We start from the raw sequence: 13,903 nt of genomic DNA, 5'->3' as shown, positions 1-13,903 counted from the left end.
GAACGCGCGATAGAGAGAGAGAGAGAGAGAGAGATCAGTCAGTAATTAGTATCGGAGGTAATCTAGAAACATGAGAAATTGGCTATTAACACGCTCGCTACCGGCGTCACAAACACGCGATGCGATCTCTAACCGGGTATTTGCGTCACACATGTGTGCAAAATGTTATGTGTGAAACGCTCAATTTGCCTATTTTATGTATATGTACATGTATTATGTATATGTATTTATGAACAATCAGTTTCTCTCAGTGAGAGAAAGAGAGAGAGAGAAAAAAAATTGGCCGAGACAGCCGTCGCTAGATGAAGCGCACGATAGTTTTAATTTTTAAATCTCAACGGGAGAATAAAATTGTCCGACAACGTAACGCACTTTATATGTGCATACGTGTGAACATATGCATTATATTAATTGCAGGTACAGAAAACCAACACCATTAACTCTTGATTAACAAGCTTCATGCAGTCACACGTATAACAAGGTGGAGTCGGGTTTGACCAACCCGACCAACAAGAATAGGTAGAAGCATTTTGTAGATTTTTCAAATAATTTTCTCGATTGGGAATCTTTCATTCTCACAATAAGCTAGAAAGTATTTAAAATTAAGTAAAGTGCACCACATACTATGTAAAATATCTGAAATATAACGCTTCACAAACACGCCACGCGGAAACAATAGAATATGGATCCGATCCGATCCGACTCAATCTTGTTATTCGAGAGTCAATACCGTTCCATTCTCTAGGCATAGGACAGTCGAAAATTTTCCACCAGACACGTTACGTCCGAATATTCATGTATCATGGCTGTTGATTATTCGATGAATAGGCAAAAAATACTCTAAAGCAGCAGTCGTGATGCACAAATATTCAGAAACGATGCACCGATTGGAATTTCTCGATGTCACATGCTCGAAGGCCGGGACTGTATCAATGGAGCGTTCTTTGCTAAAAATATAACGTGGATTATATAACAAGCGACTTCCAATTTAAGCGCAGTAGCGAGCGTGTTAAGGAATAATCGACGACGCGTCGACTGGAAAAACTCGACCCGTTTAAGCATCGCCGCGGACACTTGCCTTCTTCACTGGTAAGTTGCGGACTCCCTTGTACTGACTGAATTGATCGGCCTGAAACACGAGATACCGCGTATCACTTCGCGCGCCGGCGATACAATGTACGCATTTGCATCCTGCGTGCACATAATCTTGTGGTCGCGCGTGTGGCTTTGTTAAAACGAGATTACGTAATAATAAGGCGTTTATCGTGCTTGATCGTGCTATACGCGCATACGACCAGTATGAACCGTGGTTGTCAACCAATAACGATGATTCGCGCGATTCTAAAATTGCTCAACCGGTCTCGCATTGTCCACGAAGCAGGTCCGCAAGGATAAAGTTGATGGTGATGATACGAAGACGGAAGAGCCGTAGAATAGACTTACATCATCCAAGGTCGGCGGGAATTGAACTATCGGCTTCACGGCGATGTCGTCGAGAGCCTTCAATCTCCTGCAATCGGGAGCAAACGAAATTCTTTTTGTAGTTCCGACCAATTTTGTTAGACGTGTCACGTGATATCATCACATACACATACATACACACGCTAAGCGAAGAGAGAGAGAGAGAGAGAGAGAGAAAAGTTCTGCTATGCTCACCGGTAAACGATGATCTTGAAGCAGGTGCCGACCATGCCTTTGATGATGGCGGAGGCATTCAAGTGACATCGTCCTTGCAATACGCAACCATTTACCTGATGGAACAGAAAATAGGAGTTCCCGGTTTCACTACTTTAATGAAAACTACTTGAGTTGAGAGGTAAGGAAAGTTTCGTGAAGCAATGGAATCGCGACTGTCATAGCTCGTGGGACTTGAGCTGACATATAGATTAGCATTAAAAGTCTACTAAGTTAAATATTTCAAAGATTAAGTTTTTGTTTTTTCAATCAGTCATAATCATCATCAGTGAGTTGTTTCCATGCTTGAAAATATTGTTTATTACAGCACGCACAGCTTAAGTAGAAATTGCAATAATAAGAATCTTGTGAATAATTGATTACTTATGTGAGTACCTCCGATATTTGTTAACGTTTATATACTCTGAATTAATGCAAATACGCGGAAGGGCTACCTCTGCGGCAAAACGTCGAGGACGAGTTACCTCCTTTCTCTTTACTGCCTTCCATTCTGATTATTCCATTCAACAATGTAATAACCGCGACTTAGCAACTTCGTAGCTGTATGTCGCGAGTAAAACGGTCAGCAATTTTTTTTTCTTTTTTTCCTCGGGAAAACCCGCAAACGCTCGTTTTATCTTCCTCTCGCTCGTCGTGGTAGACGAGGTAAACGGATCAGATGACGCGCGAATCGAAGGTTAAACAGCCGGAACAGGGTAAACGAGAATACGGACGGCACCGACGTGCTCGTGGTTAAACGGCAGATCGTAAAAAAAAAGAAAGAAGAGCGAAAGAGCGGGGACCGACCTCCAATATCTCGTCGCCGATGTGGAGCCCGCCGTTCTTGTGAGCCGCACCCTTCGGATTCAGGCCGCAAACAAATACCGCCATTCGGTTCCTGTCCTTGTGCCCGGCCAAGGAGATGCCCAGACCTCGTCTGTCCTTCTCCAGGGTGATCATTAGCACTCTGTTCCCCAGATTCTGATATTTCTTCTGTACCTTCACTGCAAAGCCAAGGAGACGTTTACGCGTGACGGAGGTCGATCGATAACAACGTAAGTACTTTTATGTTATTATCAAAACAAAAGTATTGATTCTTCTATGGCACTCTACCTGAATTTAGTCCTTTAATGCGTGCGATTTTACTCAACAAATGCCAAAACTTAATATGATATTCATATTATAATTTCCCACTTAATAATATAACTGCGATATAACACGCATGTTATGTAACAGTTATATTATTGAGCTGGAAATAATAACATTGATGTTACTATTAGTTGGTGTTTGCTGAGTATAAATACCCTATATTTGATGCTTCACGTTATCTCAGAGTTAAAAAATGTTAAAAGTTAAAAAAATCATCTATTTATTTTATTTTAATTTCCTTATATTTCATATATTTTATATTGAATCTAATTTCATGTCTGTTTATTTTTCATTAGTTTTATTTCACATCATTGTACACTAAAGAGCTTTCCGTAAGTAAGGATTATTTTAATATTTTTTCCATATTCTAAAAATAACATTTTACAATGCAGAGAGAAAGAGAGAGAATTGCTACAGTTTCCCTCACAAAAATATATAAACGAGAGCCATAAACAACAGGACCCTTGAACCAACTTGACCCACTCTCTCTCCGCTAACTATTGAACGCTAAATATTCCTTTCCGATTCTCAAACCGACACAACGTAATACGCGACGTTCATGTAAAAAGGAAGAGAGCCGACTGGAATGGGTGTAGAAATCAGATTACTGCGTTTAATGTCAAACGTGGGTTCGGAATAAAACGAGATCGACGGACGATCTGATCGAGATAAAGAGCAATGGGGTCACTCACTGGCCGTGTAACCGAACTGGTCCTCCGTCTCGGGATCCGCATCAACCTCCGCCTTCGTGCGTTTCACATTTCCGGCGCTCTTCCTCGAGATCTAGATAAATAAGCAGTTTTCTCGATGACGCACGAGCGACGATATCCGGTCGAAGATGATCGATCGCACTTTCAATTACCTCGACACCGCTCTTCGTGTACACGTTTCCCTCCAGCATGCGAGTGTCCTCCTCGTCCTCATCCGAGCTCTCGTCCGAGGAATACTTGGTGGACTTGGCGGGCGGCTCCGCGCTGACAGCATGGTCTTCCCGCTCCTCGCTCACCTCGCGGAGGACGTCCGGGTTGACGGGGGGCGCCGGGGCCGTTTTGCGAATTGACTTCTTCATGGAGGATCTGGCACGCGAGCAAGAAACGTTCGTTGACGGTGCGGGAAAACTCTCGAGGTAAATCAATCTCTCTCTCTCGGCGTGAGAGCGAGGAGAGAGCGACAGGATGCAAACGAGTCTTCGCTAGTCGAAGACGAGGCGAAAGTGCGAGGTGCGGAAGGATAATTTCGTGCGTCAGTCGTACCTTCGCGAGCCGGGAGCTGAGCCATCCGATTTCCTCGAGCTCTGTCTGTGGAAATCGACGCCGCGCGTCACACCCTGAGCGTCGCCGTCCTCGAGTCCTGGCTACGCAACAAATGGATTGGCACTTTCAAAAAAAGCGGAGAAATAAAAGCGTTCGAATCGAAACGTCATTCGCGCGTCCGCGTGCATCCGTGTGTCCGGACGTTGCACGACGCGCGGGCTGCGCTCGATAAAATTAACAGAGAAAGAGAGAGAGAGAGAGAGAATTTGGGGAGGACGCTCAAAGGGAAAGCAATTAGTAGCCCTCTCCGTTTCCGTCTTCGGCAAAATTAAAATCCACCCTGAAGCACATACACGCCAGGACGCCGTGTGCTTGTGAGGAAAATCGCGGGAACGCGATTCCTCGGGTATTAATTAAATGAAAAGGACTCAGAACTTGATCCTTTGATAATTTCTTAAAAGAATTTTAACATAAGCCACGCTTATATTACAAAATGTTTATAGAAAGATTTTCGGCCAGATTTCGTCATATTTCGACCACTCGTAGCGCCGGTTGTGAGAATAAAGAAGAGAAACTTGCCTCCCACGAGAAAAATAAAAGTCGTCGGACTGCGTGAATTAATTACGGCGGCTTGGGCGCTTAGACTCACATACGTGTAATAAGTGCAATCGCGATCATGAGCGCGCGCATATCCAGCCGTTTAATTAGAATAGAAATACATCTGCCCGGTGCGCGAAAACTGCAGCGAAGCGATTCAATTAAAGAAATTAATTAGCACGAAACCGCCCGCCCACCCAACGCAGCGCTTTTTCTCTCCATTTAGCAATTAGTAATTCGCAACAGTTGCGTTCGCTTCTCATGTTTGGCGGGAACAAGCATTCGCGTCCTCGCACGGGCAACATGATCCAGGAAATGGACGTGAGTCATGTGCGCGATACTACGTGAACTCGGACTGAAGCCTCGCTCGAAACGAGAGGAGGTTCGTTCGAAGTGATGATGAAAATACTACCTGCTAATCAGGATCGCAAGAGCGAATATTTAACTTAAACTTCGAAATATTCTGAGTTCGTTCACGTAGGAGTGAATGTTTCGGACAATTAGAATAACTTTATTCCGGCGACGGTGAGGTACGGTAGATTCACTTTTCAATTATAAGCGAAAATATTTACTCGACGATACAGATCCAGAAAAATTCACTCGATATGAACGAAAAGTCAGTCGATTCAAGCGACTTGACCCGTACGAATGAATGTTTCAAAATGATCAGAATGAACGTGTTCCTGTTAGGCGTACATTGAAGTACATTATATTCATTTTGAAATTTCGCGTGAAAAATATTCACTCGATTATTCAGAGTGGAACATTCGCTGTATATGAACGGAGAGTCATTCGAAAGACTCGGCTGTTTCCTTTCCTCAAGAAGTAGAGAAAATCACGATTACATCGAAATGATGTCAAAATAACGAGAACAGCTCTGCAATTTTGCGTGAAAATGTTCACTCGATGATTTAGAATATTCGCTCTATATGAACGAAAAAGTGACTTGAACTCGAGAGAGAGAAAGAGACTCGGTTGTTACCGAGGTAGAGTAGAAAATCACGATTATATCGGAACGACGTCAAAATGAGAAAATTCACTTTTCTCTCGCAATTCGATCACTTTCTCATCATCTTGATGTAATCGTGATTTTCTCTCCTACGGGACTTGCTTTCCGAGCGGAATATCACTCGGGGACACTTCGATGGTGTTTCCGGCCGCGTTCTTACGTTCGAATCGATCGATGCGCTACGTCTACGTGAGAAGACCGACCTGTATCACTTCCGGTGTAACGGACCTCGCTGGCGAGACCGGCGGTGGTTTATGACGAAAGGAGGCCGTTGGCGTCCCGACGCTGGAAGCGGACGTGTGACTCTTCCGGCTGCCTTTGCCGTCGTCTTTCTCCTCTTGGGCCGCGCCGCCGCCGTGCTCCGGACTCTACAAGCGACGATATCGAGAAGTTCGCAAATTAGATTCGTAGGTCTATACTTATCTCGAAGCAATGAAGTAAACACGCGGCCGCCTGGATAAACCGGCGCGAAATGAATTACTACAGCGGAAATATTTGTTCGCGTGCCTTGAATTGTTGCCAAAGGTAACGGCAATCACGGGTGAGTTTAATTCCGTAACGTGTTAAACCGACCGACCGATCGGCCGACACGCGTCCTCCTCCTTCTCATCCTTTGTATGAGAACGTAATCGTGACGGAGGATCGATTGTCCCAAAGCGATCGCGAGCTCGCCTTTAGCGACGTAATTCCAAACGATAAGTGCCTGTGAATTATCGGACATTAAATTGAGTCTCGAGTTTGATTTCCTTTTATCTCACATATTACACAGCGTAAAACATCGAAAGTTCGAAATCCCTCATGCCGCGGGGACAATTTTATCCTCTCGTGATTAATACAAAATTTATTCGCAACGATCGGCTGCATTGGCTCTCTCAAAAGCCCGATAACGTGATCGGAAATCCATGAAGAGCCTTAGAATAACGATTGTTTTATTTTTCCCTTCATTCCTCTCTCTGTTTTATCTCCCTCTGTTTGATTTCAGCTCGTTGTTTATACGGCCTTTGTGCACAGAGCTGTTTTAATCCGCGCATTTTGCGAAATATAATTAATGGAAATACGCGAGGACACGAAGCTTGCTATGTGCATTTTACCGGTCAAATATAGAAAGCGGAGGCGGGGGAGGGGGTGGAGGGCCATCGGGAGAAATCGCATCTGTTTTCAATGAACTCGATACAAACGAAATTTAATGCGACTCGGCGAACTTTTATCGGCCATGTAAAAACGCGCCGCGATTCATCATACCCATCCCCTGTTAAAATGACATACGTTGCGATACGTATTTGTCGTTATTCAACGGCGACGCAAACAATTCGCGAGCGACCGTGTTCGTTAATTAATTGAATTCCCGCATAATTGTCTGAGACGAGCGTTTTGAGCGATCGCGCGGCAATAATTAAAAGCCGAACACAAACGACGCAACGGATTAAACAAAAGTCCAAACGAACGGGTCAAATTGGCCGACCTTAACTGTCGTCGAAACGCGGAATGTTTGTTGATTTCGATATTTTTCCCACTTATCCGCACTTCGTTCCGACGAGGAGCGAAAGCGCGCGTTTGTCCCCACGACGGCTTCCCGATGGTTACTTTTCTTCGATGCCACCTATGCACAATATACACACACACACACATTTATCCAACTCTCTTGCCGTGAATCACAATTAATTTTCAAACGCACGAGTGACAATGTGACGCAGTATTTTGCGTGTTTTTGTCCGATAAAATTGTCACCGCATCGACGTGACACAAATTGGCGCCTTATCGGTGCTCGAAAAAACGATTGGGACAAAGCCGAAAGATTCACTCAGACTTATAATAAAATATAAAATATAAGATGAAGAAACAACGGACGGGAGAAACAGAGAGATAGATAAAGAGAGAGAGAGAGAGAAAGAGAGGGAACCGTCACGAGACAGACAGAAACGGGGACAAAAAGAACGAAGGAGAGAAAGGCAGAAAGAGAAGTGTCACAAAGCAAGCTCGATTTGACGACACAATGAAGACAAATCCTCGATTTCCGCGCACGTCATCGGCGGCCGACGGTGATGTGTATCGCGTGCATTTGGCGACGCGCCGACGACAGTTAAAGAGACCAGTGCGTCTTCGACGACGGCTCGTCGAGGGGCGGGAAACGGGGGCCGGCGAGTACGTACGACGAAGGTGACGCATTTGCGACCGAAGAGTCGGTGCATCGCGGTACTTGCTGACGACTGAGCCGGCTGACATGAGGTGAACGTCGACCAGGCGGTTTCGTGCACGAAACTGAAGTGTGTCCGCGAGGCCGGGAGAGAGAGAGAGAGAGAGAAGAGAACGACGGGGGTTGTTCATACGGGGGCGCACCGGGAGAGGTGGGCTCATCGATGGTCCATGGTGTCGATGATGGGCGCTCGGTCGCAACGACGCGGATCCACTCTTCCCGGCGAACCGCATCATCCCCTGGCCTCGCTATCGCCCACGAGTGAAAGAGAGAGAGAGAGAGAGAGAGGTGCTTTCCTTTCACCCGCGCGACGATGCCTACCCTGACGACGGCCTCGTTTAAAACCGGCGGGAGAAGATCGTTTTCACTAACGATCGGCCGAGAGCCAGAGTTCTTCCCGCTTCTTCATCAGCGTGCTCGCCGGAAAACCTGTCTTCGATTTTGTATCGTAGAATTGAGACGCCGAATCGCGAATTCGACGACATTTCCCGAATTCGATTCCTCGCGTTTCGGGCGAAGGACGCGAGGGCAAATTCAACGACACGAGGTCGTCGGCAGTGTGCGAAGCTGTCGCTCGACTGTTAATCGACGAGGAACTTCCGTCTTCTCATGTGACGATGGACCGCCGACTTCGTCGTTGCTTGGACGCGTCTTTGCTACTCATCCTCTTCTGTCTCTCTTTCTCGTTTGTTCCAACTTTACATATCTCTATCGTCGCGACTTGCTCTCTCTCTCTCTCTCTCTCGCTCCCTCTCTCTTCTCTCTCTCCCTCTCTCTCGTTCTCTTTTCATCGTGTGCCGCTTGCCCTCGTCACCCCTTCTCGTGGAGTTTTATTGGAAAGTTCGACCCCGGTGCATCGTACGCGTACAAGAGCTGTTCGCCGATAATGGTTCCCTCCCTCCCTCTCTCTCTCTCTCCTTCCCTTTGTCCTCTTTCCGTTTTATTCTTTCGCCGCTTCTCTTTCTCCCTTTCTCTCTTGTTCTTCTCTTTTTTTCTCTCCTGCATTCTCCAACTCGTCGCTCGTGATCGCCGTCCGTATGTATCTCGACATTGCATTCTCTCCGCATCGACGGCTCCGAAAGAACGTGCGCGCACGGCTGATTGAAATTGGGGAAAACTCGATGTCATTTTCGGAGCAGCCGATTACAGGCGGCGCGCTTCGCCGGCTCGGCTGCGAACAGGTGTCGTTGCACTTGACACGTACGGCACTTGGTGTTACAGACGGCGGAAGAAGAGAGATAAACTCGGCCATTTTTGCAATTCCAAGTTTAGGCTGATCTCAAGATACACCAGGACAAAAGTCTCGCTCGTGTTTGCAAATGAGACGCGATTCCATGCACGCTTCGATCGTCAAGGAAAATATCGGACCTGATCGAAGACCGGTTATTCAACGACGTGTCTATTAAACGGTAATTCTGAGTCGAGACTTTTCAATTGTCCTGGAAAGTCGACTCGCGAGGAGCCGTCAAGGTCCGAGCGAGCCGCAATAAATTTCACCGTTTCAAGATTACGAGCTCGTTCAAGTGCCTGGAACGAGCGCCGCGAATTTATGGTTCGCCGCTATGGCGAGGACGAAGTGCGCACTCGCGCCTCGAGCCATCGGGGAGCGCAAGAACGCATACAGCACGTAAAAGCCGAAGGACGATGATGTGGAATTTACATCGGCGCCACGTAGCATCGTGCGTCGTGTCGCGCACTTCGGCGTCCACGCGATAAGAGATGTCGAAGTTCCGCTTCGGAGAGTACGATCGGCGTTTTCCGAGTTCGCGCACTCTCTGAATTTCCCCGAGCTTCGATCTCGACTGAAATTCCGGCCGATTTTTCGCTCATACAGAACGAATCCTCTCCGCCCTGGATTGACGAGTAGTGAAGATTTTCACTCGTATTTCATTCTAAGACACCTTCTAACGTCTTACAGGAGCAAATTTATCATGATTGATTGAGACGTTCATTCATATGGATTGAAGATCAACTCTAAATTTGTGTTAAACAATTACACTCGCGATTCTGAATAGTAAGATTTCTGTTAACGCTTCGAGTGAATTGTCACTTGTTTTGTGTGAGAATTCATGCCGAGAAATTCAAAGAATATTCTTGAAATTTCTTCGAATTTCGCTTGAAAAACGGAATAACAGCCTGTTCGAATTCAGACGATTTTTCACTTATGTAGAATGAATTCTCTCCATTCTGAGTTATCGAGTGAATATTTTCATTCATAATTAAAGAGTTCATCAATAGATTATAATAATACTTCGTTGTAATTGGAACAAATTTACTCTAATTGTCTGAAACATCCACTCGTGCGGGCTAAGAATTCTAATTCACTCTTGCGGCTTCGAGTAGCAGTGTCTCCGCTATCGCTTCGAGTGAAATTTCACCCGTTTTGGATGAGATTTCACTCCGAGAAATTCAAGAAGTATTCTTGAAATTTCCTCGAATGAAATTCCACTCGAGGAGCCGAATAACAGCAGAGTCACTTGAATTCAACTAACTTTTCGTTCATGTAGAGTAAATTCTTCCAATTGAAGAAATTTCATCTATCCTACCGTCATTCGAGCAAATTTACTCTAATTGCCTGAAATATCGACACATGTGGAATAAGGATGTAGTGTAAGAATATATTCTAAATTTGAGAAATACTCATTCTTGCAATTCCGAGTGACGGTTTTACCGCTGTCGTTCCGAGTGAATTTTCACTCGTTTCGAGTGAGATTTCGCTCCGAGAAGTGCTTCGAGAGTAACAATACCTTCGTTATCACCTCGAGCGAATTTTCACGTGATTTGAGTGAGATTTCACCTAGTGAGAAATTCAGAGAGTGGAAATTCGTGAAAAGCGTTAGAATAGAAATCACCGTGCGGAAGGGTCGCTCGCGCTTGGCAGAGAGCTCCGCGGTGTCTCTCCCGTGTCCATCATGCGAGCGTCGCGACGCGCTGCGTCCAATCTCGCGTAATGTGTCTCTATCGGCGACGGTTTTCGGAGATGGGCGGTGTTAAACGACGGGACGCCGAAGGCCGCCCGCTACTCGCTGACATCGCTCGGAGTTCAATTTCGTCCCGCGTTAGACTCGACGACGGCAACGTCCGGTTAGCGGATGCGAAATCGATCGATTCGGGAGGCGCACGCGAATTAATTGCGAGTCACGAACTTTCGCACCTCGCAAATCGAGTTAACTCGACGGCGAAGAATTACGAGCGCGACCTCGTCGCGAACGCGAATATCCGCGGGTTTCGACCGGCCGTTTGTTTTGTTCCGTTAAACAACCGGAAGAATAATCGTGGGTTGCGCGCAAGAGAGATGTGTAAGTGAAACCGAGTGAGATTAAAAGTAGACCGCGGAAGCTCGCTTGAATTCACATACACTTGACGTCGAAACTTCTCTATGCGAAAATACGCCGAGATTTTCCTTGCGGCCCCGGCTGCCAAAAGGGAGCGGAGAATCGACACGACGACTCGGACAGATAATTCATCACTTTCTATTCCTATCATTCTGTTTCCTTCGGTTACTGTCGATTGATATCACGTCGTGCCGATGAGACTCGCATTGATCAAGAAGTACGAGATGCACTTACCCACAGGAAGCATCCGCGCACAACTAAGTACAGTCCCGAATGCGAGGGTCGCCCGACGCGAGAAGAGAAGGAAAAAAAGGAATAAAAAGATATCGTGAGAAGGTGTAGGACTATAAAACGGCGTGTAACTTACGAAAGTTGCTGGCGCAAAGCAATGTCGTAAATTTCAACGGGCCGTAAAGGATTTAGCTGCGCCTTCCCCGTCGCCCCCATCGTCGTGAATTTATTCCCCTCAGGAATGTAGATATTTTTTCACGCGCCGGCATGAAGCTTAGTTCGAGTGGATGTGTAACGCAGATTTACGAAAATTTGCAACGGGCGGCGTTTTAAGAGAGCCAGCGTTATTTCTTTCCGCCAACTGCGACTCGTGTTCCTCACAGAAATATCGCACGATTTTCGTCGTCGCGTCGAGGAAGCGAGGCAGAAACATTACCCGGCATTTGGCTGTCTTCGGATTCTTCATCGTTAGAACGAGTCGCGAACAAGCGTCAACGGAGTGCAACGAAGAAAGCGGAGACGGATTTGGAGGAAAAATTCTCTGCTGATGCAGAGAGACAATTTCTCTCGGAAAATATTAGCATTTCCGACCTGAGAAAGCTCCATGCTAGTTTACTTGGCCAGGATATACCGGGTGTCCTAAAATTAGACCGGTGAACTTCGGGTACTTATAAAGAACAACAAAACAAGTAGTTTTTGTCGATAAATCCATGTCCGCCGGTCTAATTTCGGGGCATCCTATATCATATCATATATATATATATATATACGGGAAACTAAAATAAAAAATTTTTACATCGTGCGGTTGAAAAGTTTGATATTCGGATAAAAGCCGTTAATTAATCACCGCAACATAATAATCTGATGTATAAGTACACACGATCCGCAGCGTCGCGCAACAGAGGGTTGACGAGATCAATCGGGTTCGAAAAACCGGACGAGGGGGAAACATCGATATTCCTGTATGCTATTAAATCTCACCAGATGCACTAGCGACTGAACGAGGAGGCGGACGGGATTTCCGGCTGCTTGAATCACTTCCACCGCGCGTTCGTGCGTACTCTGCCGCAGGTCCACGCCGTCCACCTCGATTATTCTATCTCCGATCTGAAAGCACGCACGCGTACATGTGTGTGTGTGTGTGTGTGGGAGAACGTGAATTAACTTCGGGAGTTTAATTAAAATACATTCACGCGCAAATATCTAACGAGATGAAATTTCCACCGCGAGAAAGATGCGCAAAAGCTGTACTTTCATTTTCCCGTTTATCGCCTCACATCTCTACTTCCACACGCTTGCGGCTGCGGAGCGATGAAAGCAATTCCGCGAGTTTCGGGTAAAACGGAGAAGAATAAAAAGACGGGAAAGAGAATGAAATGGAACAATTCAATTTTCGCGATCGACGAGATGACACCAAAGGCTAATCGCGTCCGAAGAATCGCGCGTGTTAAAGCACACAGAAAAACGTAAGCAGTACGACTTAAGTGGTGAGAAAATTGATAAATCATAATAGATTTTTCCCCTTATATGAATATTCAAGTATATCCAAGAATCGGCTGCGGTTAGTCAATTTACTTAAGGCCTATCCAGGCAAGCTTACGTAGTCACATAATATATTTGCAGAAGAAAATTTACCAATCGCGTATCTAATATAAAAGACACCCTTTTTCTGCACGGATTATGATTGGTTAATTTCATTGTGCATATGTAATAATGCAAGCTGGCCTGAACAAGCCTTTACGTCTTATCGCGCGAGAAAAAGAAGTAGTTCTCGTAGCTAAAAACTAGCTCCCACAGTTAAAAATTAGCTGCCACATATAAAAATTAGCTATTCGTATAATACAATATGGGGAAAAAATATTAGTTGCGGTAGCTAAATTAGTTATAACATACGGAGACCTGGAACTTTAATAGCGTAAGCAATTTCAATCGTCGCAACAGCAAAATCTTTTGCTACCACTTTACGATAATACAGCGACAATTAAGTTTGCTTACGCTGCTAAAATTTCAGCTAATTCGTTTCGTTCCTGTATCCAGTTTTTGGCTACCACAGTACTAAAAACCAGATCTGGCAATTAAATTTCAGTCGTATTAGTTCAGTTATATTTCTATATGAACAACTAATTTCTCTTTTCCTTGTGTTTCGGTGTGTGCCATGGGTCTTACCTTGAGGCCGCCGGTTCTGCCGGCCGGACTGTTGGGCAGCACATTTTTGATGAATATCCCGGAGATGTTCTGGGACTTGCTGGCGCCGCCGTTGTGCAGATCGACCTGGAACAAGGATCAATCATTGTTCAATGCTCGCTCCGTTCCGCGAGTGGTCGAACGGCGAACGGCGAATTGGTCGATTCCGCAGTCGCTGACTGACGATTCCGCGCGGCCGAGCTCGCAATTAAATTTAATCAATGTCGCCAGCAGCTGTCCCGAAACTCTGTTAACTGCGAGACCACATCGAAGCCAC

At 45.7% G+C, this 13,903-nt stretch overlaps 1 protein-coding gene and 1 long non-coding RNA gene across 6 annotated transcripts in view; one reads left to right on the top strand and one right to left on the bottom strand.

The window, feature by feature from the left end:
- LOC106743484 (inaD-like protein) overlaps nt 1-13,903 on the bottom strand; it is a 104,529-nt gene that overhangs the window by 3,087 nt on the left and 87,539 nt on the right. For 4 of the 5 annotated variants that reach the window (XM_014617370.1, XM_014617368.1, XM_014617369.1 and 1 more), the window contains 10 exons: nt 13,609-13,713; nt 12,424-12,549; nt 5,886-6,050; nt 4,077-4,177; nt 3,686-3,899; nt 3,516-3,606; nt 2,482-2,678; nt 1,657-1,751; nt 1,444-1,510; nt 1,079-1,129 (listed from right to left, as the gene is read on the bottom strand). In XM_014617370.1, the coding sequence (XP_014472856.1) occupies nt 1,079-1,129; nt 1,444-1,510; nt 1,657-1,751; nt 2,482-2,678; nt 3,516-3,606; nt 3,686-3,899; nt 4,077-4,177; nt 5,886-6,050; nt 12,424-12,549; nt 13,609-13,713 (1,212 nt within the window). The remainder of the gene's footprint in view (nt 1-1,078; nt 1,130-1,443; nt 1,511-1,656; nt 1,752-2,481; nt 2,679-3,515; nt 3,607-3,685; nt 3,900-4,076; nt 4,178-5,885; nt 6,051-12,423; nt 12,550-13,608; nt 13,714-13,903) is intronic. The other variant, XM_014617372.1, reaches the window with a different exon arrangement.
- On the top strand, nt 11-1,762 carry LOC106743487. The gene is made up of 2 exons (XR_001374371.1): nt 11-1,089; nt 1,678-1,762. It is a non-coding gene; the product is annotated as an uncharacterized LOC106743487 (long non-coding RNA).

Source organism: Dinoponera quadriceps, unplaced genomic scaffold, assembly GCF_001313825.1.
Source record: "Dinoponera quadriceps isolate SergipeBrazil2010 unplaced genomic scaffold, ASM131382v1 scaffold1069, whole genome shotgun sequence".
Classification (NCBI taxonomy): domain Eukaryota; kingdom Metazoa; phylum Arthropoda; class Insecta; order Hymenoptera; family Formicidae; genus Dinoponera; species Dinoponera quadriceps.
Note: the sequence above shows the minus strand (reverse complement) of the source record. Positions and strands in the feature narration are given on the sequence as shown.